The sequence below is a fragment of the Rhamphochromis longiceps genome, linkage group LG14, assembly GCF_057381845.1.
Source record: "Rhamphochromis longiceps isolate RC_006_pf linkage group LG14, R_longiceps_female_GT1.1, whole genome shotgun sequence".
Classification (NCBI taxonomy): Eukaryota; Metazoa; Chordata; class Actinopteri; order Cichliformes; family Cichlidae; genus Rhamphochromis; species Rhamphochromis longiceps.
In genome coordinates, this window is record NC_140570.1 from 40,436,662 (window position 1) to 40,458,662 (window position 22,001).

General features: G+C 45.0%; 1 protein-coding gene across 7 annotated transcripts in view; it reads left to right on the plus strand.

The window, feature by feature from the left end:
- ltbp4 (latent transforming growth factor beta binding protein 4) overlaps positions 1–22,001 on the plus strand; it is a 65,851-nt gene that overhangs the window by 37,850 nt on the left and 6,000 nt on the right. For 2 of the 7 annotated variants that reach the window (XM_085429240.1, XM_085429247.1), the window contains 31 exons: positions 376–621; positions 947–1,020; positions 2,957–3,133; positions 3,785–3,887; positions 6,065–6,124; positions 7,379–7,501; positions 9,720–9,896; positions 9,991–10,128; positions 10,614–10,886; positions 12,325–12,492; positions 12,737–12,868; positions 13,332–13,457; positions 13,718–13,831; positions 14,101–14,220; positions 15,140–15,253; positions 15,362–15,481; positions 15,717–15,836; positions 16,181–16,306; positions 16,435–16,560; positions 16,877–16,999; positions 17,510–17,641; positions 17,785–17,910; positions 18,417–18,560; positions 19,332–19,595; positions 19,701–19,772; positions 20,095–20,223; positions 20,315–20,455; positions 20,675–20,827; positions 21,199–21,297; positions 21,392–21,551; positions 21,625–21,911. In XM_085429240.1, coding sequence (XP_085285366.1) covers positions 376–621; positions 947–1,020; positions 2,957–3,133; positions 3,785–3,887; positions 6,065–6,124; positions 7,379–7,501; positions 9,720–9,896; positions 9,991–10,128; positions 10,614–10,886; positions 12,325–12,492; positions 12,737–12,868; positions 13,332–13,457; positions 13,718–13,831; positions 14,101–14,220; positions 15,140–15,253; positions 15,362–15,481; positions 15,717–15,836; positions 16,181–16,306; positions 16,435–16,560; positions 16,877–16,999; positions 17,510–17,641; positions 17,785–17,910; positions 18,417–18,560; positions 19,332–19,595; positions 19,701–19,772; positions 20,095–20,223; positions 20,315–20,455; positions 20,675–20,827; positions 21,199–21,297; positions 21,392–21,551; positions 21,625–21,911 — 4,467 coding nt within the window. The remainder of the gene's footprint in view (positions 1–375; positions 622–946; positions 1,021–2,956; positions 3,134–3,784; positions 3,888–6,064; positions 6,125–7,378; positions 7,502–9,719; positions 9,897–9,990; positions 10,129–10,613; positions 10,887–12,324; positions 12,493–12,736; positions 12,869–13,331; positions 13,458–13,717; positions 13,832–14,100; positions 14,221–15,139; positions 15,254–15,361; positions 15,482–15,716; positions 15,837–16,180; positions 16,307–16,434; positions 16,561–16,876; positions 17,000–17,509; positions 17,642–17,784; positions 17,911–18,416; positions 18,561–19,331; positions 19,596–19,700; positions 19,773–20,094; positions 20,224–20,314; positions 20,456–20,674; positions 20,828–21,198; positions 21,298–21,391; positions 21,552–21,624; positions 21,912–22,001) is intronic. The other 5 variants (XM_085429242.1, XM_085429241.1, XM_085429244.1 and 2 more) reach the window with 5 other exon arrangements.

Consider the following 22,001-nt stretch of genomic DNA (forward strand, 5'->3'; position numbering starts at 1 on the left):
CAGGTGAAGCCTAGCAGACAGCTAGCAGCTACAGCCACCTGTGTCACCATCCACCTGTTGGGCAAAGAGGCCACGCCCTCAATTATTCAACTTTAAGCTTTAATACAATTAATACGAGCATCCTCCCAGCGTAGAGGTGTTATTTTAACATGGCAGTCTATGGGGACTGACTCACTGCTGCCTCTGCTGTTCATTAAAGGAACTGAAGCTTTTGGTACTTTATTTTTTATTTCAATCCTTAGCCTGTGTGTGAGCTCTTCCTAATTTGACAGATTTTACTGCTGTTGTTCTGTAAACAGCTTACAGGAATCATGAACCTGTGATGGTATTTATTTACTGAATAGATAAGTAAGCAGGTTTGTTTGCCTCCCGCAGTCCTCTGTCCTCTGCTCTGTAAGAACGGCGGAGTCTGTCTGCAGAAGGACCGTTGCCTGTGTTCGCCAAACTTCACCGGGAAGTTCTGCCAGATCCCCGTCACACCCACAGACTCCTCTGCAGCCTTCTCCACCAATGAGATCGTCAAGCCGGTTCTCCTCTCTGCCATGGCATCCAATCAGGAGCTGGTTCGGTCTGAGTTCCTGCTGCCGCTAGGACGGGACGCAGAGGCGATGACTGCTGGAGGTAAGCGACCTGTGACCTTTAACCCCAACTGTGTCGATGGGTGGCTATGACGTTTTTGTGTAACTCTTTGGAGTTTAGAAATATAGAATTTTTTAAAATATTTCTTGATATCTCAATATTTTACAGATTTTTATTTATTTCGGTTGTAGTTTGCTCAGTTTTGTTCTGACATTATTATGTTTATATGTAATAATATCTTTATTTGTTTGTCATTGGTCATTTAGTTGATACATTTTTGGCAGCTTCGGGCTTCCATTGGTAATTTGTTGCTATTGTGAATGGTGCCTCACTGCAGTTATCCTTTAATGTTCACACTCACGTGCAGCCCCCAGCGGGCCCATGGTGAAGGTCAGAGTTCAGCACCCCCCTGAGGCCAACGTGAAGGTCCACCAGGTGAAGGTAAGAACATTAACAGCTCCTCTGATTGGACGATTAAACTGTCAGTCATCATGTGATGATAAACGTTTTGTTCAAGCTGTTGATAAAACAAAGAACAGCTGTTTCGTTTTTTGTATTTTTACATTCTTATAGTTTTGTAAATATCTTTGTTTATTACTGGCCACAGGCATTTAAATAATATTCTCTCACAGTCATCGAGGTTTTACAAGCTTTTTATTTTGTAGATATTTCATAAACATTAATATTCAGTTTTGGCATTTATGTCATCTGTTTTTACATATTTTTATATTTCCACATATTCTTTTGTTTTGTTCTTAGATTTATTATTTTACATGTTATTAATAATCAATAAATTTTACAATTGGAATTTTTAAATCTTTTAATGATCTTTTATTACATTTTTAATAATTAATAAGAATTATATTACATCTATATATAATTTATTTTTTTATCATTTAAATCTTTGATTTTATTTGAAACAATTGTTTTCTTAAATATAGAATTCTTTAGTTATTTAAAAAAAATTTCTTGGAAGTTCTTTAAAAACATCTAAATCCATCAACCTTCTTCCGTTTATCCGGGGCCATGTCGTTTGGCAAGCAGCCTAAGTACCTCCTCCAGCTACTCCGGGGGAACACCGAAGCCTTCTCAGGCCAGCCAAGAGATATAATCTCTCCGTGTCCTGGGTCTGCCCTGGAGGGGTGGGACATGCCTGGACACCTCGCCCAGGAGGCGCCCAGGAGGCATTCTTGTCAGATGCCTGAACCACCTCAACTGGCTCCTTTCGATGTGGAGCAGCAGCAGCTCTACTCTGAGCCCCTCCGGGATGGCAGAACCTCTCACCCTATCTCTAAGGGAGAGGCCAGCCATTTCCGCCGCTTGTATCTGTGATCCCGTTCTTTCGGTCACTACCCACAGCTCGTGACCAGCCAGAGCACCAATCCGTCTGTTGATCTCCCGCTCACTTCTCGCATCATTCGAACAAGACATCGAGATACTTAAACAGGGCGATTGTGGCTCAAGAGTTGGCAGTTCATCTTGTAATCGGAAGGTCGCCGGTTCGAGCCCAAACTCGGACAGTTTCCGTCGTTGTGTCCTTGGGCAAGACACTTCACCTGCCGCCTAGTGGTGTTGGCCAGAGGGGCCGATGGTGCGATATGGCAGCCTTGCCTCTGTCAGTCTGCCCCAGGGCAGCTGTGGCTACAACTGTAGCTGCCTCCACCAGTGTGTGAATGTGAGAGTGAATGAATAGTGGCATTGTAAAGCGCTTTGAGGGTTTCGAAAAGCGCTAAATGCAATTCACTATTATTATTATTAAACTGCTTCACTTGGGGCAGGAACTTGTCCCTGACCCGGAGTGGGCACTCCACCCTTTTGAGGACCATGGCCTCAGATTTGGAGGTGCTGATTTTCATTCCCGCTGCTTAACACTCTGTTGGGAACTGCTCCAGTGCGAGCTGGAGGCCATCAGCTGTGACAAAGGGCAGCCCTGGCGGAGTCCATCACCCACCAGGAATAAGTCAGACTTATTGCCGGCTATGCAGACCAAGCTTTTGCAAAGGTTGTATAACGATCAAATGGCCCATAGCAATGGGCTAGACACCCCATACTCCCGAAGCAACTCCCACAGGAATCCCACACAGTCGAACGCCTTCTTCAAATCCACAAAGAACATATAGACTGGTGGGCAAATTCCTGTGCAGTATCCTTGGGAGCTCCACGACCAGGACGAAACCACATTGTTCCTCCTGTATCCAAGGTTCGACTGACAGACGCACATCTAAACAGTCGTCTTAATTTCTTGCAGGAGTTTTAAAATTTAACCACAGATCAAGTTTAATGTAATTTATTCATTTATTTTTAACCCTTTCATTGAATGTGCCTGTAGTCTTTTGCATTCACTTGCTCGTAGGTAAGTTGAATCTTCTTGTTCCAGGTGTCTGGATTCACTCCCACCCTGCGGACGCTCTCTTCCTCCTCCTCCTCCTCAGGGTCAGCAGGTGCTCCGGCTCCTGCTGGCAGCAGAGTCCTGGCCCAGACTGTGAGAGGGGACAGCGTCTACACCCAGCAGTCCGGCTTTAAGTACTGCTTCAGAGAGGTTCAAGACGGACAGGTGAGTGGCAAAATATGAACACAAAATACCACCTGACATTTACCAGCAGGTTTTCAAAGGAGAACTTAGTTTTTACCCATTAACATGGATTTTGTTCAATGTTCCATGTTTGGAGATTTCTACGACTGTCAGGTGGATAATTACTGTGTTCTGTCACATCAAACAAAAAAAACAACCTTTTCGGCACTTTTTACCCCACATAGGCTGTTTTTTTTCTGTCACTGCTGGATTGCAAAGTCAGCATGACCTTGAACCCATGTTAGGGATAAGTGCTGTCTATGACATCATAGGGATCCAAGAGTAGAACAAACAGTCTGAAACTGAGTGTTTAAAGCAATCTGAAAGCTGAGCTTTTGGCACACAGGGATTACTTGTACATATACACCTCATCATTTGGCGAGTTATCACTGTGTTAGGAGACATATGACAGGAAGTAAGGAAATACTGAATAGATCAACTTTAATGTGATTACAAAAAGCAGAAAATGCGAACACATGGTCCTACATCCTTTAAAATGACAAAGAAGTCCTTAAATTATCCCATTGCTACACGATGCATATTGTTGTGTCTTGTTTTGATGAAAGTCCAGCCTGATAGATGTTAGCATGGCTGCGGTCCATCAGATTTATCCTGGACTGTGTTTGTTTTTAGTGCAGCTCTCCTCTTCCTGGCCTTCGGAGCAAGGAAATGTGCTGCAGAGGGATCGGAAAGGCCTGGGGCATCGATGACTGTGTCATCTGTCCTGAGATCACAGGTATACAAAAGTACACACAATACTCGTATAACACAACATAACACACTGTGTGGTCCACTCAGGCTTCCATAACCTACCTTGAGTGACCTCACTGTGGTCAGTCAGAAAACTTTGAAGACTTTTATATGTCTGACATTTTATTATTGCTTTAGACATTAAATTAGGCCCCAAAACCTTCTGGTAATTAAACTGAGACACACGGGAAAAGTTCCCATAGCTAACTTTATCCCTGTACAGTAAACCCAGACGTGCACTGTTGAAGGTTTGACTAACTCTTCCTTTACACTCCCTGGTCCAAGCAAGAATATTATAGTATGACATCTGTTTCATGCTGGTGGTCATTGCAGTGTTTTATATCAAAAGAAAATGACCCATCAATATTAAAACAATGCACTGTTATTCCTCCTCGCCTTTTTCTGTAAAAGGTAGAAAGGTGGCAGAGTGAGGGGCCAGCAGTGGAGTTTGAAACCAACATTCATGTGAAAAGCTGACGGCCACATGCTATGTAAAGTCACGTGTTGCTGCAGCATTACACCGGTTTGATTTAGCGGTTTAGGGTCAGCAAGCAAAGGTGTCATAAAAGAGGTCTTTCGAAAGCTCTCCTTTTTTCTGCAAGAGAAGAAGTCCTCACTATTCACTAATGTCCTCACTTAGGCTTGAATTTATAGAGGTCCTCACAAAGATACCTAGACTAGCACAGTTATACTAACACTTTTTCTGTGAGTGAGGGTCTGCTACTTCATGACTTTAATATTTGGGAAATATTTCACCAGTAGCTGCTTATGTAACTATTGGACTTCATCACACACACACACACTCACATTTGTTCATCTGTCTTTGTGGGGACCGTAGTTAATACATGCCTTCTGAGGTTCTGTAACTCAAACATCATGATTTCAACACTGAACTCGAATCAGGTCCAAACCATTTAACAGGCCTCCCAAGGTCTGCCTCAAAGTGAGAACCCAGCAGTGTGTCCTCACAAGCATAGATGCATACACACACACACAGTAAGTAATCGGGCTTCCTTGTTCTTTTAGAGCTGACTAACAGTAAAGGAATGCAACTGTGGGACTGTAGGCTTTACAAACACACACACACACACTCAGGAAATCATGTTAGCTCAACTGCTGGCATCCAGCTTCACACCAGCCTGTAAAGAATGACGGCATACACCTTTAAAGAACAGAAAAGAGGGCCTGGATGCGCGCGCACACACACACAACTGGTACGATTTTTGATGTTTGTCATGGTTCATTAAAAGTGACCAGAAGATCTTTAAAAAGCTGTTTATAGCACAGGTGTCAAATTCCAGGCCTCGAGGGCCGGTGTCCTGCAGGTTTTAGATGTGTCCTTGATCCAACACGGTTTATTTAAATGGCCTCCTCAACAAGTCTTGAAGTTCTCCAGATTCCTGGTAATGAACTGACCCAGGGTGAGATCTAAAACCTGCAGGACATCGGCCCTCGAGTTCGGCACCCCTGGTTTATAGCTTTGGCTTTGTGATGGCGCCCCCTGGTGTTTCTGTTTGACCTAATTTGACTTTAATGTAACAAACTCTGGGGAGTTCATCTTACAACCTCCATCCATCCATTTGCTTCCGCTTATCCTTTTCAGGGTCGCGGGGGGCGCTGGAGCCTATCCCAGCTGTCATAGGGCGAGAGGCGGGGTACACCTTGGACAGGTCGCCAGTCTGTCGCAGGGCCAACACACAGGGACAAACAACCATTCGTGCTCACATTCACTCGCACATTCACACCTAGTGGCAATTTGGATTATCCAATTAACCTATCCCCACAAGCTGCATGTCTTTGGACAGTGGGAGGAAGCCGGAGTACCCGGAGGGAACCCACGCAAACACGGGGAGAACATGCAAACTCCACACAGAAAGACCCTGGCCTGATGGTGGAATTGAACTCAGGACCTTCTTGCTGTGCAGCAACAGTGCTAACCACCGTACCACCGTGCTGCCTAATCTTACATTAGGCAGCACGGTGGTACATCTTACAACCTTTTTCTTATAAATAATTTAATTTGTAATATATTTCTTAGAAACAGTGCAGAACTGTGTTTTGTGTTCTCTCCTAGCAAACATTAAATATAAGTATGTGATCAGATAATTATTCCACAAGAATTGGTGATTGATCAGCGTGTATTTGGTTATTGATCATTGTTAGGTCAGAGCGATGCCAGCTGTCCAATTGGGTTTGAGCGAGCCAATGGAACGCAGTGCGTCGGTGAGTTTGGCGGTTGTAATCGTACAGGCGGTGGAAATATTCTGTTCTTTAAACAACAGAGAAACTAAACGATCAATCGGAGAAGGTTCTTTCTTTTCATTTCCTAAATGTGAACTTCTGTTGTTAAATGAAAAACAGATCAGTACGCAGGTCCATCCACTCACAGCAGAAGAAGCAATGGTGGTAAAATTAACGTTTTCACGGGATTGGCTGACAGCTTAACGTAGTGCCTGAATAATTGTTATGAAAATATTACATAAAGGAATAATTAGCAGATATGCCTTCCTGTTTTCAAAACTTGTACAAAAAATACTCAGAGCAGCCCTGGTCAGTTACAATACTATGCCGATGACACGGCATAATCTTATCATAGGACAAGATCGGATCAATATGTGGTCATTTGCAGATATGTGTCATCAAACTACAAATAAATCCAGGAATAACAACACTACAGTGGCTGCTTTTAACGAATTAATATGTAAAATAATCCTTATTTAATCTATTTTATACTGAGCTTTGTTCATCTTTGCAAAGGGAACTAAAACTTCTTCCACCAACATTTTATCAGAAAGTTTTAGTAGAAAGAAACCAAAACTGCAGTGTTTAATCTGAGCTGTAACAATTAAAGGTTTAACTGCCTAATTTAACCTTAGACTGTAGTTCTACAGGCTGATATTAGCATTAATGGCTTCAGTGTGATGATTCAGCCATGGACAGTTACTCTGCCATGGTCACAGATGTCATTAATCTCTTTAGCTCGACACACAGATTTCTTGGAGAAAAAATCATAACTAACTGTCGTAACTGCTTTTAAAGTCAGAAGTTTATAAAAGGTGCCCTGTTTTCCTCTGATTTTCTTCTTATTGGTTTCCTTCATATTCCAGTCTGTTTAGACATTAGCGATAAAAAACATATTTACTGCGTGAACAAAAGTGACATCGATCAGAATTAACATAAAGATAATACCAACGAACTGTCAGCTACCAAATGTAAGATCTTCAGCTTTCCTTCTGAACTGCTTCCAAGATAAAGAAATCTTCATCTGACTATTTGTTTAAAGTCTCCATGTTTCCTATGCAATGGATTTCTTTATTTACGACCAGAGGACTGATCCATCTTTAAAAAGTTTATCAGTTTTCTGATGAGCCCACTCGGGATCCGGGCGTTAGTAAATAAACGGTGTCTTAGAGGACGTTTGACGTCGGATCGCTTTGACAGCTGAGAAAAGCCTGAAGTGTTTGTGTGTGTGTGTAGACGTGAATGAGTGCCTGCAGCCGGGGCTGTGTGAGAACGGCATCTGTGTGAACACCAGGGGGAGCTATAGCTGCGTGTGCAGGCTGGGGTTCATCCTCGACGCCTCACATGGAATCTGCATCTGTAAGTAACGCACATTTACATGCACGCTGCCGCCGCCGCCGGCTTGGGAATGAAATGAGGAATGATGCCGACTCCTGTCAGGACTTCCTGAATCCATCTGAGCTCTCCAAGTTTCTCCTGGACTTTGGTTGGCTCGTCTCTCTCAAAGTTTAGCTGTGCAGCACATCAAAGTACAGAAAAGCTGAAGCTGCTGCACAGCTGGAAATAACTCTAATTTCTACTATAGCTGTAACACAGTGGGCAGTGAGGATTTGGCTCCCTGCACCACCTCAGCAACTGCACTGCAGACTTTCAGCTTTAACTTTAGGTTCTGTTCAAAAGCATCACAGCCATTTTTGTGTTAAGGTGTAAAAGGCTGGACTGGCGAGTGTAATGATGTCACTTAAGATTTTCACTTTGATACCACAGGAGTCTACTCACAAACCCGGTCTAGGACGCACAGACAACCTGCAAACTGAAATTGATAAAATAATATAACACAGGACAAATTATTACTACAGTGTCTGTGTAGTTTATTAGACAAGCTACACAGTGTTGGCTGATTTCAACTTCAAACAGCCACTCAGGTATTAAAGTTACACTGGGCTAATACAGCATTTCTGTAAGTTTAAAGATGTTCTAAACACAATTTTTCTTACAAAGAATTGTTGATTTACTCTGAGCTTTTCTGAAAATCTGAAGATGAGATTCGTCGGACTGCGGCTCAGACCTTCAGCAGGAATAATGAGAGGACTTCTGTGTTTTTAAAGGTCAACTTTAAATCTTTGTTCTGCTCGTTGTTCTTTGGGGAACATGAGGGAGAGGTTCAGTGCTCAGATGGTTTGTATGAAGCCTGACCGGTGCTCTGCTTATTCCGACCGGCATTCAGTGAATCAGAGGAGGAGGAGCTTCAGGATGCTGGTCTACCCGGTAACTGATGACAGCGCTCTAATCAAAGCTTTACTTTTTTTTAACAGTGTGTCTGTGTTTGGTCTCTTTCCTTTCCTGGAAATATTTTTTATATCCAAATTATTGTTTTGTCAAATTGAAGGTTTTTTGTTTGACATCCACATGGACTTGGACAAGCAGCAAAGTGGCTGTGCTTTTTCTATTGTTCTACTTCCTGTTTGTGTTTTAACCTGCGCTTACTGGGCTGAGTTATCACCTCGGAGCAGCTCCCTCCCCACAATCTAGAGTCTGTTTCCTGTAAAAGAAATAAAGCAGAATAAAAATGAAGCCAACACTGAAGCAAATGAAGCTGCAGTTCCTCTGACGTCCAGCAGAGGCAGCAGTGAGTCAGTCAGACTCACATGTTGAAGCTTTAGAGCAGAAATAAACACGTTTACAGCCTGATACACTGATAAACTGTTTGGTTTTTACAGATAATTTTCTCCTTCATAACAAGAATGTTTGCACAACTCACCTGTTTGGATAATGTTGAGGCTTACAGTGTGCATTATTAGGGGCGTGGCCTATTTGACTGGCAGGTGGATGGTGGCACAGGTGTCAGTAGCTGTCTGCTAGCTTCACCTGAACTGGACTTCTGGACCGTGTTTGTGCTGTTGGAGCCTTTTGGAGCATTTTAAATGACATCATGACATCATGTGACTTGCTGCGAGGTTACTGTAGTAACAACCTGTCCACGAATCAGAGCTCCAGTTTCAATGAGTGAAATTCTTGGATTTTACTTGGATGTTGCTGAACACTAACTAGCAGGCATGGATGAAGCTTCCTAACCTAACTGTCTTGGTTAGGAAGGAACGCTTCGTGCTCATCTACTCGTTTTGAGGAGTTGCCCCCTGCTGGTCAGTAGAGAGAATGCAGCTTTGGAGCACTTCAGTGTCGGTTTCATTTTTCAGACCCAGAATTTGCGCCCATCTTTATATCAGAGCGGTGCCAACACTCGTGTCCTCTTTGATAGAAGCCATGAGCCAGATGTTTGCATGGGAGGTTACTGAGGTTGAAATCGTTGTGAATCTGTGTCTGCAGGTGGTTAAACTTCCATCTGAATTTAGATCTGTTGACACGGCCTGCTGATGTTCTGTGTCGTCGGAAAGCTTCCTGTTCCTGCATCACCTGCCACGTCTGTGTTGAATCCCTTCCTGTGTCATTTAAACCGAGCGGGTCGGGGTACAGCATGTACTTGTTCTGCATGCAGCGCTCTGCTTCAGGTCCCGGCCGAGCTTCGGGTGGATCATCTGTGTAACGAGTCGCCCTCCTTCCTGTGTGTCCTCCTCAGCCCAGAGTGTCATTTCTGAGGAGAAGGGTCAGTGTTACCGGGTCCTGGGTTCAGGTCTGGGTCCGTCCTCCTGCTCCCTGCCTATTCTCAAAAGCATCACCAAGCAGATCTGCTGCTGCAGCCGGGTCGGCAAAGCCTGGGGACCCGACTGCCAGAGGTGTCCGTACTTCGGTTCAGGTAGGTTCAGGAGGACGACGTCACGACTGAGCTTATTTGGTTTCAGGTGAATTTTCAGGTGTGTCCTCTCTCTTCCCTCCATCTCCTCCTTCAGTGGCCTTTAAGGAGATCTGTCCCGCTGGTCCTGGTTACCAATACTCGCCTTCAACTCTTAAATTCAACCAGAGAGTCAGCGAACCGGAAGGGGGCGGCAGAGCTGTGCTGGTAAACGGCAGCAACAAGGACAACCAGGGTACCTGCTGAGCACACAGCATCCTGCACACCGGCTGCTCATGCTTCTGTCATGGGAGTGTTGGGTCTGCTCCACCTTAATGATCAATAATAACAATAATAATAATAATAAATTATGACAGCATTAAAAACTTTAAAGTTGACACAAGTTATCGTCTACGAACGGTTCACAGCCTGCCTGACAACCAGTTTTCCTATTAATGACGTTAATAAATGAAACAGCAGCTGCTGACAGACTGAGCTCCTCTTAAACTGAGCCTAAACTCGTATTTAATGTTGTCACCGTTACACTGCAGCATTTACAGCTACATTCTGACTCTGTTTCAGATGAACTCTTGTTTTTGGTTGTTTCTAAGTCTTGTTTGAAGACTATTTGTTTTTTTAGGATTAAAAAAATCCCTGGTTGATTAAGATTACACCTGCAGATCGATTTAAACAAAGATGGATGTGTTAGTCAGTGTGATGAGCCTGAGTCCCCCCCTGCAGGTCCTGTTTCAGGGTCCGGGTCTCTACTGAAACCCCCTCCCTCTGGTGGAGCGAGTACCTCCGGTGCCACAGGAGCTGGGACCAGACCCAGTCCTCCCCAACCTAAGCCCCAGCCAGGCACAGGCTTTCCCGCCTCCTCCTCCTCGTCCTCCTCCAGGCCTGTGCAGCCTGGCAGTGCTGGTACCTCGGCCACCCAGGGCAGAACCCGGCCTTCGCAGAGCCGACCTGATTCAACACAACTGAGACCTCAGCCTCCGTCCGCCGGGAGCCAAGGTAGCAAAACAGCGACGTTTTATTTGTCGGAATCATCGATAAACACCAGCAACAGTTTTACTTCAACTTTACAGACAGTGAGACGGTTTCAGGACATCTGAGGTCAGATTTAGAGCAGAATCCTCGTTTGGCACTAAAGAGCTGTTGGGTTATGTTAAAGAAGCCTTTTCACACACGTTTGCACAAACATGAACACAACATGATTTACAACAACCTGCAGCATATAAAAGCATCGAACACTGTGAGTTGGCTCTGCCTCTGTTTTTTATTATTGCACTTTTATATTTTCTTCAAATTTGATCTTCACTTTCACAGTTTTGCTGACGACACCCAGCTGCATCTCTCCTGCAGACCTGATTCCTCCCTCCCACCTTCTTCCCTGACAGAGTGCCTCACTAAATTAAAATCCTGGTTCAGCTCTAATTTTCTTAAGCTTAATGAGGATAAAACTGAAATCCTCCTTATTGGCACTAAATCCAACCTGCTGAAGGCGAACCATTTCTCACTCACCATCGATAACTCCACAGTTTTCCCTTCACATCAGGTTAAGAGCCTTGGTGTCACCTAGACAGTTCACTTTTCTATAAATCTCACCCGTTCTGCCTATTTCCATCTACGCAACATTAACAGATTATGTCCTTCTCTTTCCACCCAGTCTACGTCCATTCTTGTCCACAATCTTGTTACCTCCCGCATTTACTACTGTGATTTTCTCTTGCATGGTCTCCCCCCAAAATTGGGGGAATTTCACTGGCTCCCAGTGAAATTTCAGACAAACTTCTGCTCACCTTCAAGGCCCTTTATAACCTTGCTCCTCCTTACCTCTCTGACCTGTTAAGCACGATCTCTTCTGCCCGCTCACTTCGATCTTCTTCTTCTATCCAGCTTGCTGTGCCTTCTTCCCACCTCACCACCATGGGAAGCAGAGCTTTCAGCTGCTCTGCTCCCAGGCTGTGGAGCTCTCTGCCCCCAGATATAAGAAACACTGGTTCTCCCTCAGTTTAAATCTCAACTCAAAACCCATCTGTTCAAATCTGCATATTCACTGTGAACCTACTTTGTTCATTTTATCTTGTGCTTTTGTTTTATTGTTCTTCATTGTGTCGTTGTTCTATTATGTGTTTTATTCTAAATGGTACATTGGTAAGTGTCCTTGGGTGTCTTAGGTGCTTTTTAAATAAAATTTACTATTATTATTATTATTATTATTATATTTGATATTAATTGCCTTTGCTTTTTGAATCGAGGCTGAGTGATTCGTTAAAATCTTAGCAGAGCTTTTTCTATAAAAACTGCATCTACTAAGCACGAAGTCTTTGGCAGCGTTTATGAAAAACTTTACCTGCTGTACCTTGGTTTGATGAAGATGACTGTGTCAGTCTGAGAGGAAGGAGCTGCTGAAGACAAACTGACCTGTCGTTGTTGTTTTTGCTCTCAGCAGCTGATCGTTTCTCTTCAGTGTATCGGGCCGATCCGCCGCCATCCAGAGGGGACTCCCTACCCGCTCCGGCCCAGCCGCAGAGCCCCGAGCGTGGGTCGAGACCCAGGGAAGACCTCCCTCTGGAAGCCAGACCGGCTGTGAGCCCGACGCCCCCCAGAGTTCAGAGTGAGTACTGGACGGAGAGGACGGCGTGTTGGAAGGACGTTCTTCATCTGTTCCGTCCTTTGAAAAGAAAAAAGTTCACTCAGATCAAAGCAGAATCCGTTTGATAAAACTGTCTTTGTGCAGAATGAAAGATCAAAGGTGTGTTTATGTGAATGATCTGATGTGTGAGAGCACTGACCTGAGGTCAGCTGCAGACGCTCGGCGGGTGACGAACCTTAACCGCCATGTTTCTGTGTGCGTGCAGCAGTACAAGGCGTGTGTGAGAGCAGGCCGGGTGTGTGTGGCCGTGGCCGCTGTGTGGATCAGCCAGGTGGGAAACACACCTGTGTGTGTGATCGGGGCTTCCAGCTCAGCTCGCAGCACACACACTGCCAGGGTGAGATATGAACACGTGAATCCTTCAGCCCTGCTTGAAAATGTCAGCTGACTGAGAGTTTGTAACAATACGATCTGTAGCAGTAACAGTTACTACATATCAAAACAAATAAAGATGAACTTATTGAAAGTCATCATATTGTATCACATCATGTTTATTATAGAAAAATATTTCTGCATTATTTAACAGATATTTTACAATAACAGTAATTTTTATTTTACAAATAAACAAATGCAACATAATTTGAATAGATTTTGTTTATTTTACATTCAATATTTTCCTTATTGTCTTTTCCGTGGATAGTTTCCAAACATGTTTTGTGTATATGTACACACAGAAACTGAATGTTGTATTTGTTCAGTTGTTTTTTAATGTTTTTATAATGATATTAGTGTGTGTGTGTGTGTGTGTGTGTGTGTGTGTGTGTGTGTGTGTGTGTGTGTGTGTGTGTGTGTGTGTGTAGATGTGAACGAGTGTTTGCAGTCTCCAGCTGTGTGTTCAGTAGGAGAGTGTGTGAACAGCATTGGAAGCTACAGATGTGTGTGTCCATCTGGATACAGAAGCAACAGCCAGCAGACCAGTTGCCAAGGTGACGGCCACTTCCTGTCTTTTTTAAAGCGTTTTCATGTTTGTTTTCCTGCCCGGTGACAGCCGTGAGACGCTTCAGCACGTCTGCACAGTCTGGACCTTTAAGATCGCAACATAAGCACGAGCTATGTAACCACATCACGGAAAATATGACTGGAAAACATGATGGCAGAAAATAAAACTCTGGAACCTTTTTATTGAAATGTTGGAAAAACTGGCATAAATCAGAACATGTTAGTAAAGGTTTGTTTGGCTCCTCAGACATCGACGAGTGCCGGCAGAATCCCTGTGTTAACGGTCGCTGTGACAACACGGCGGGCAGCTACAGGTGCATCTGTCGGCTTGGTTACAGGCTCGTTGGCAACACCTGCACAGGTGAAGGGCCGCCATGGCTCAGCTTAATTCATTTCTATTTTAGAGATGACTTCCAGACAGCCTCACACGGTTCAGAAAAGCTGCACTCTCACGTTAAACGTGTGCAGACTGCTCTAAACACTCAGTTTACAGGAGTTTTTTCAACTCGTGGGTTTGTATGATGTCATAGAGAGTCAGTCAGCCAATCAGAAGACAGCTGGCCTTAATCATCTGTCTAAAACTGACTGATAAATCTGCTATAAATGACATCACTGATGTGTGTGTGTCAGATGTGGATGAGTGTGCCGACCCTCTGCAGTGTCCGGGTCAGGAGTGTGTGAACGCTCCGGGCTCGTACCGCTGTGTTTCCTGCCCGCCGGGACACGGACTGCTCAACAACGTCTGCAGAGGTAAACAAATATGTTATAATATATTAATAATTATTTTCATTTAAATAGTTCAATGAAAACATCTAGTTGATTTTTTCATTAGAAAATACAATTTTACAATTAGCAGTATAGTTGAAAAATATCAGAAAAGAATTCTTAGTAAACTCTATAAAAACGTCTCTCAGCTGCTGTTTCATTCAGACGCTGTCGTCCTGCCGTTCAACTATTATGGTTATAAACTATTACAAAGCCTTTAAGCATTAATATTCATATTTTCCCAAACTGAATAGATATTAGTAAATATGTTACTTATATTCATATAAAAGTCAAAATGTGAAAAGATAAATATAGAATAAAATCTAAATTAAATAAAGTATCAGTAAAATAATAGTGCATCAGAATGTTTTTGTTTTGTGTGATAGATGCTGCTGAGCTCTAATAAAAATAAAAAAGATTTGAAAATGTTTGTAAACTATGAAAGTATCCCAAAAATTTAAAAACAATACTAACATGTAATTAAGAAGGTAGAGCGGTCGCCCCATGATCAGAAGGTCGTGGGTTCAAATCCACCGAATGGCTATCCTGAGGTACCCCTGAGCGAGGTACACACTGCTCCCGGGCGCTGGGCGAATGGGTTAAATGCAGGACTACAGACGACGCCCACGTGTTTAAAAAACAGCATATTTGAACATTGTTTCTCTGTTTGTAATTGTTTTGTTCTTTTTTATTAACTCATTCACTGCCATTGACGTCTATAGCCGTCAATTGCAGTGAATGAGTTAATGGGTTTAACTCATTCACTGCCAATGGCTGGCAGTGAATGAGTTAAAAAATGGATCCTGAACTGTCAGTGACTGAAAAACCAAAAACCTTTCCTTCCTCCTGAAACTCGCTGACGTTCCCGTTTGTTTACGTTTCCTCTTTCTCGCTGTGCCTTCAGACGTCGACGAGTGTCGTCAGAATCCCTGCTCCAACGGCCGCTGTGAAAACACGCCGGGGAGCTACCACTGTGTCTGTCACCATGGTTACAAGCCCCAGAACAACACCTGCACAGGTACACATCACAGATAGTTAGTGATGTAAATGTTAGTTTGTTTGTATGACGTCACTCTGTGTGTGTGTGTGTGTGTGTGTGTGTGTGTGTGTGTGTGTGTGTGTGCAGACGTGGATGAGTGTGCAGAGCCATCTCAGTGTCCTGGGCAGATGTGTGTGAACTCTGTGGGCTCGTACAGATGTGTTTCCTGCAGAGCAGGATTCAGACTGACCGACAGACAGTGCACAGGTACACACACACACACTCGTTTTCATATCGTAGTGAGGACATCTCCTTGCCGTGCTTTCCCTAACCCTCAGCCTAACCTGACTGTAACCCTGACACTAAAACCACAATTAGATTCTTAAAAGTGTCGTAAAATTCGTGGGGACTTTGTCCCTGTAAGGGCTGTTGGTCCCCACAAGTATAGTTTCTGTCCTCACAAAGATGTCTAAACACACACACACACACACTCTGTGTGCAGATATAAACGAGTGTGAGGACGGCGACTCCTGTCCCGGTCAGCGGTGCGTGAACACTGAAGGCTCCTACAGGTGTGTGGACTGTCGGCAGGGATACCACAGCGTGGATGGAGTGTGTACAGGTACACACACACACACACAGGAGCTGAGCCTGTTTAGAAATCAACATTATGTTTAGACTCATCACCGTTTCATCATCCGTCCATCCTCAGCTTGCAGTGGCAGAAGGCGGAGCCTCTGAGCAAATCAGTTAGGAAAGGCCGATCAATTTTCAATTCAATTCAATTCAATCCAGTTTTATTTACACAGCGCCAAATCACAACAACAGTCGCCTCAAGGTGCTTTATATTGTACAGTAGATCGTACAATGATACATACAGAGAAAAACCCAACAATCACATGACCCCCTGTGAGCAGCACTTTGGCGACAGTGCGATCAATGATGATGTCACTCTCTGTGCTGCAGACATAGACGAGTGTGCGAGCGGCAGGGTGTGTGAGGCAGAACGGGTCTGTGTGAACACCGTCGGCTCGTTCAGGTGCGACTGTGCGCCCGGGTATCGAACCTCCAGCCTGGGAAGGCAGTGCAGAGGTGAGGTCGCTCTCTGCTAGTTAAATATAACTTTACCAGATGTGGGTGGTGATGAGGCGCCCTCGTACAGAACGGTGCGTTAAACAGATCATTTTAATGTGTGTGTGTGTGTGTGTGTGTGTCCTCAGACATTAACGAGTGTTTGGAGGGAGATTTCTGTTTCTCCAGAGGAGAGTGTGTGAACACGCCTGGATCCTACACGTGTGTGTGCTCGCAGGGATTCACGCTGACTGAGAACCGGACGGCCTGCCTCGGTGAGTCCCGCCGATCAAACGGGGAACGTTTATCAGGACGCTTCTTTGGGTTTGTGCGCACGTCCGTATTCAGATGTTTAAGTATTTCATTTAATACCACAGCAGCCTCATGACCGTCGCAGGAAAGCAGGACTGATGTCGGAGCTGTTGTGTCGGATATATTACAGTCAGGTCCAAAAATCTTTTACACCTGTGCAGTCAGCGATGGCCTGCAGAGCCCACAGACATCACTGCATGCTGCGTGAGATGCTCTGCAGGCCTTCGGCTGCTGCCTGTTTGTGGCTCTTCAGTTTTGTCTTCTCGTGTCTTTGTGCAGACGTGGACGAGTGTGTTAAGGTGGGGGTGTGTTCGGACGGTCGCTGTGTGAACACCGAAGGCTCGTTCCAGTGCGACTGTCAAATTGGCTTCACCACCAACCCCGAGGGGACTGCCTGCCTTGGTATGCACACACACACACAAGTGTGACACCTTCAGCCCAGTTTAAGTAGGCCTGACCTGTTAATTAGGTCATGACCCTGCAGCCTGTGTCCATCTCCTCGTGGCTGCCAGTACCATCCAAAAAATAGACGAACAGATAAACTGATAAATGAATCGTGACAAATAGAAGAAGAATATTAAAATAAGTATTTTGACTTCCTGTCAGCCAAAGAAAGAAATTAAAATAGGACCAATGTATTCAAAGCCTTCATGAGGTGCATCATGTAGTGGTTCAAAGCTCTTCTCCATACAGTCTCTGTAATCTGACCAGCAAAATAAAATATCTTATAAACGTACAACGTGCTGCACATACTTGCTCATATATATTAACTGGACCCAGTACTGAACCCTGAGGTGCTCCATAGGAAGTGTTGGCCTCATGTGAATCAAAGTTTATATTACTGATGTTTAAGGCCAATCCAAAGCTGTGAACCTTGACGTCTAACGACCTCTGTCTGTCTGTCTCTTTCAGATGTTGATGAATGCGTCTTGTCCGGTGGTTCTATTTGCGGGTCACAGCGATGTGAGAACACCATTGGTTCCTACAGCTGCCTCACTAACTGTGAGCCAGGCTACCAGGTGAACCACGCTGGGATCTGTGAAGGTGAGTCTGAGCACATGTTACCGACGCTTCAGCATCCACTTAGAACAAACGAGGGAGGCCTCATCTCTGCTTAGGCCAGACGAGCCGTAGAAAATGGATGAACGGATGGACTTGACTTCCTTCTCGTTTCTTCTTTCAATCAGATATTAATGAATGTGGCAACACGACAGTGTGCGGCGCAAACGCCTACTGTCAGAATCTGTTTGGAACTTACCGCTGCATTTGTGACCAAGGCTTCACCTCCTCCACCGATGGAAAGACCTGTGTGGGTACGTGTTAGAGCACAAGTGTGAGGATTCAAGGCTTTTGGGTTCTTGGGTCTAAAAAAAACCAAAAAGACATTTTAAGACTTTGGATCCTACAAATGTTTTTTTCAGCATCACATGTTTGACCCTCTAAAGCCTAACCTGTCGCTAGATTCAGATGGGTGTTTTCAACATCTGTAACTCCTGAACCATTTGCTCAATTGAAAGAATTCCAACGGTTCCTGAAAGCAGCGACGCTGCGCTTTTCAATGATATTAGGGTCATTACGGTGATCCCAGGCACGGAGTCACAGCAGCCCCGCAAAGACAAGCATTTTATCGGGCATTTGGCTTCTTTTAACTGAGTTTCATTATTGTTTGTTTTTGCTGTTAACTTTCTTGTTTTGTGTTATTTCCCAAAATTTGGACGTGTGCCTGAGATTATTGTTTTTTTAATGGGTTAATCTACAAAACAATCTAAACAAGGTTTATGTGAATGAAATGAAATGCGTTTGTGTATGTGTCTTTCAGATGTGAATGAGTGTGTGTCTCTGCCGGGTGTGTGTGGCTCAGCTCGTTGTGAGAACGTGGAGGGGTCCTTCATGTGTGAATGTGACCAGGCAGGTCACAGCTACGACACGGCGGCCAGACGGTGCGTCCACGCTGCAGCTCTAGGTAAACACATATGAGACTACATGGCTGCTGTGTAGCTGCTGCTCACACGAGCCACAACCCAACTCCATCCCAGCCCCATGCCGTTAATAAGATTTTCATCTCTGTTGTTGCTGATGTTGCTGGTGTGGGGGCCTCTTCCATTGCTGAAGATGGAATAACGATCCTTGGACTTTCTTTTCCCCAACTGCCAACAAAAGCTGCAATTCCTCTAATAGCCACTTGAGGTTGTAGTGAGTCAGTCTCCTTGTTAAAGCATCCAGCTTTAAAACAGAAATTAACAAAAGTTACCCCTTCTTAACAACAGTATGAGAGGGGAATGATTTTTAGAACTGAGCTGACTAATTTTATTAAGGCTTAAAGTTGGCCTTGTTTGACTGACAGGTGGATGGTCACACAGGCAGCTGTAGCTGCTAGCTGTCTGCTAGGCTTCACCTAGAACTGAACCTCTCCTCTGTGTTTGTGCTGTTTGAGCTTTTTTAATGCAATTATTGGATCAATAAAAAGGCTACTGTGAGGTTATTGTACTAAAGAGGTCTGAGCTCTAGTTCTGCTCAGTGAAATTCTTGGGTCTGTGTCCTGGAGCATGCTAACCAAGCTTGATAGCATTAGCTGATATCTTGGGTCACTTCTGGCTACACGAAAAACTGTATTTTGAAATAACCGGTGATGGTCGCCAAAGATGACCTCGCAGAACAAAAGCTAAAACATGCCAAACACCCAAACCTGTTTGGTAGATGCTAATTTAACTTTCATATTCTCATTTTTCTTCAGAAACAGACATAGTCCGTGCCCGCCAATCCTCTACCACCACCTCCTCCTCCGCTTTCCACGCCAGCGTGGTGGAGCTGTCTCCGATGCTGCCGCCCCTTCCTCAGGCTCGTCCTGGCGAGCTGAGGGAGTGTTATTACAACCTGGCAGAGCGGGGAACCTGCAGCCTGCTGGCCACCAACACCACCCAGCAGGAGTGCTGCTGCACACTGGGGCAGGGCTGGGGGCTGGGCTGCCAGTACCACCCCTGCCCTACAGCATACACAGGTGGGAAAGCTTGTGTGTATAGTGAATGCAGGCCACCTATCAACCTATCAGGACTTCAGAGCTGCGCTTTGGTTCATTTTCTGATAAAGTCTTTCTGTGTTGCAGCTGAGTTTCTAACTCTGTGTCCCAGTGGGAATGGATATGTTACAGAAGGACCAGGAGCCTTCAGCTACAGAGGTACAAACACAGACAGACCTCTTTAACCCTGACCCCACTGCATTTCACTTCCTGACTGATGATGTTACTGGGTCGCAGAATGTCCGGTCGGCACAGATACCGTTTCCAGATGTTTTCAGATATTTGCTGTGTTTTCAGAAAGTTGGGAATTAGTAACCCAGAAGGTATAAGAGTGTTTTTAAAACCCTCAGACTCAGAAAGTCTGGACTGTAAAAAACAGGATCAGTAACAATCCGTACGTCACAACGCTGCAGGGAGGTACAGCGGACATGAATGAGAACATCTTTGAGACACGTGTCCTTTTTCGTGCCTTTGTTGCCAGATGTGGATGAGTGTAAGCGTTTCCATCCAGAGGTGTGTAAGAACGGCGTGTGTGTCAACAACATCCCGGGATACAGCTGCTACTGCTCCAGCGGATACGTTTACAACAGCACGCTGCTGGAGTGTGTTGGTACGCCGAACCGAAGCTCAGCAGCTTAATTTGCTCAAACCGATTTGAATTTCTGTGTCAATAAAGTTTTTTCCCTCCTTGTTTGTGTCAGATCATGATGAGTGTGAAGAGGAGAGCTGTGTGGGAGGGATTTGTGTGAACACAGTTGGTTCGTATTACTGCAGCTGTCAGCCTCCTCTGGTCCTCGACGACACCCAACGAAACTGTGTCAACTCCTCCGACCTCAATCAGGGTAAACCTGAGCTTCCTGCTTCTACTTCTCCTCCCTAGAAATAATAGAAATATCCTTTATTGTCCATCATCACGGAAACTCTGGTGTTCCAGCAGCACAGTGACAGGCAGACGCAGCATGCAGACTCACACAAAAGTCGAGAAACTATATGAATAGCTTCCTGCCATCAGTTTTGCTTTGCTTTCTCTGCTCTGGTGTTGACTTCTTCATGCTCTCCAGATGAGAACCTGTCCATATGCTGGCAGCACGTGACGACAGGCCTGGTGTGTCAGAGCGTTCTGATGGGAGCTCATATCACCTTCACAGACTGCTGCTGTCTGTATGGGCAGGGCTGGGGGTTCAGCTGCGCCCTCTGTCCTGCCCCCGACACAGGTAAACAAAAGAACCACTGGAAACTATAAAAACATCTGGTGTCTCCTCAGGAAGGCTGTTAGGAAGACGTCGAGAGGTTTTATTGTTTTTATACCTCCAGAAATCATCAAAAGCTCCAAAGCCGTGTGTATTCAGTGTTGTAGATTTTGAAGCCATTACCCCGACGTGGTGACATTTACAGGAGAAGAATTTTAAGTTGTTAAACTGGAATTTGAATTGGGAAGCCTTCCTGCTGTCACCCTCTGTGGAAGCCCAAAGATGAATTTCAATGCAGAGGTCACAGCTGTAGTTTAAACATCCTAAATATCATCAGTTGGTATGATGACCTTGTAGCATATTTAACAGATTAACTGGCATTCGTCTCTCCACAGAGGGGTATGCCAGTATGTGCAGTTCGTTCCCTCCTCCGCCTCTTTTCCCGGCGACTTATCCGGACTCTGAAACGGAAGCAGGTCGAAGACGAGGGAGTGGTACAGAAAACTGTTCACATTTCTCAGTTTTATTTTGAGTTTTAATCTAAAGTCGAGTTTAATTTGACTTTCTCGTTCCTCCTCATGAACTCAGCTTCTCCAAACCTGCCTCCTTATGGACTCGACTACTTCCCTGTGATTCCCGGCAGAGACTACGGTCACTCCGACTATGATGATTACTCTCCAGCAGAGGGCAGCAGGTCAGGCTTCAGAGGGAGCCTGCCAGATGAAACGTATCGTAGGCCTGAGTACAGGTGAGACCAAACTCATGGCTGTCGCTGTTCTAATAATCATCAGGTTACGTTAACAGATGTTTGTGTGTCACAGCACTGGTTACTACTCCGAGGGAGACTACGGGCCTCCTGACAGCTCCCAGTCCAGACCGCCTCCCTTCCGCATTCCTCCGGACCCACGAGCTGACATTGGGCTTGGAGTCGTGCCTCATCCACCATCCAGGCCCGACAGTCCTCCTCTCAGCCTGGCCCCGCTGCCTGGAGGGCGCTACGAGGAGACAGAGGAGGAAGGGGAGGACAGGGCGTGGAGGCCGGGGCCGCCCTTCCCTTCTTTCACCGACAGGAGCGGAGGAGGAGGGGTACCGAGGAGGCTGTATGAGAGTGAGTCCAGAAACAAAACTTTTATTTAAAATGCAAAGAAAAATATAAAAACGTGTGAACATAAAGCGCTGCTTCAGTGCTGAGGCCAAA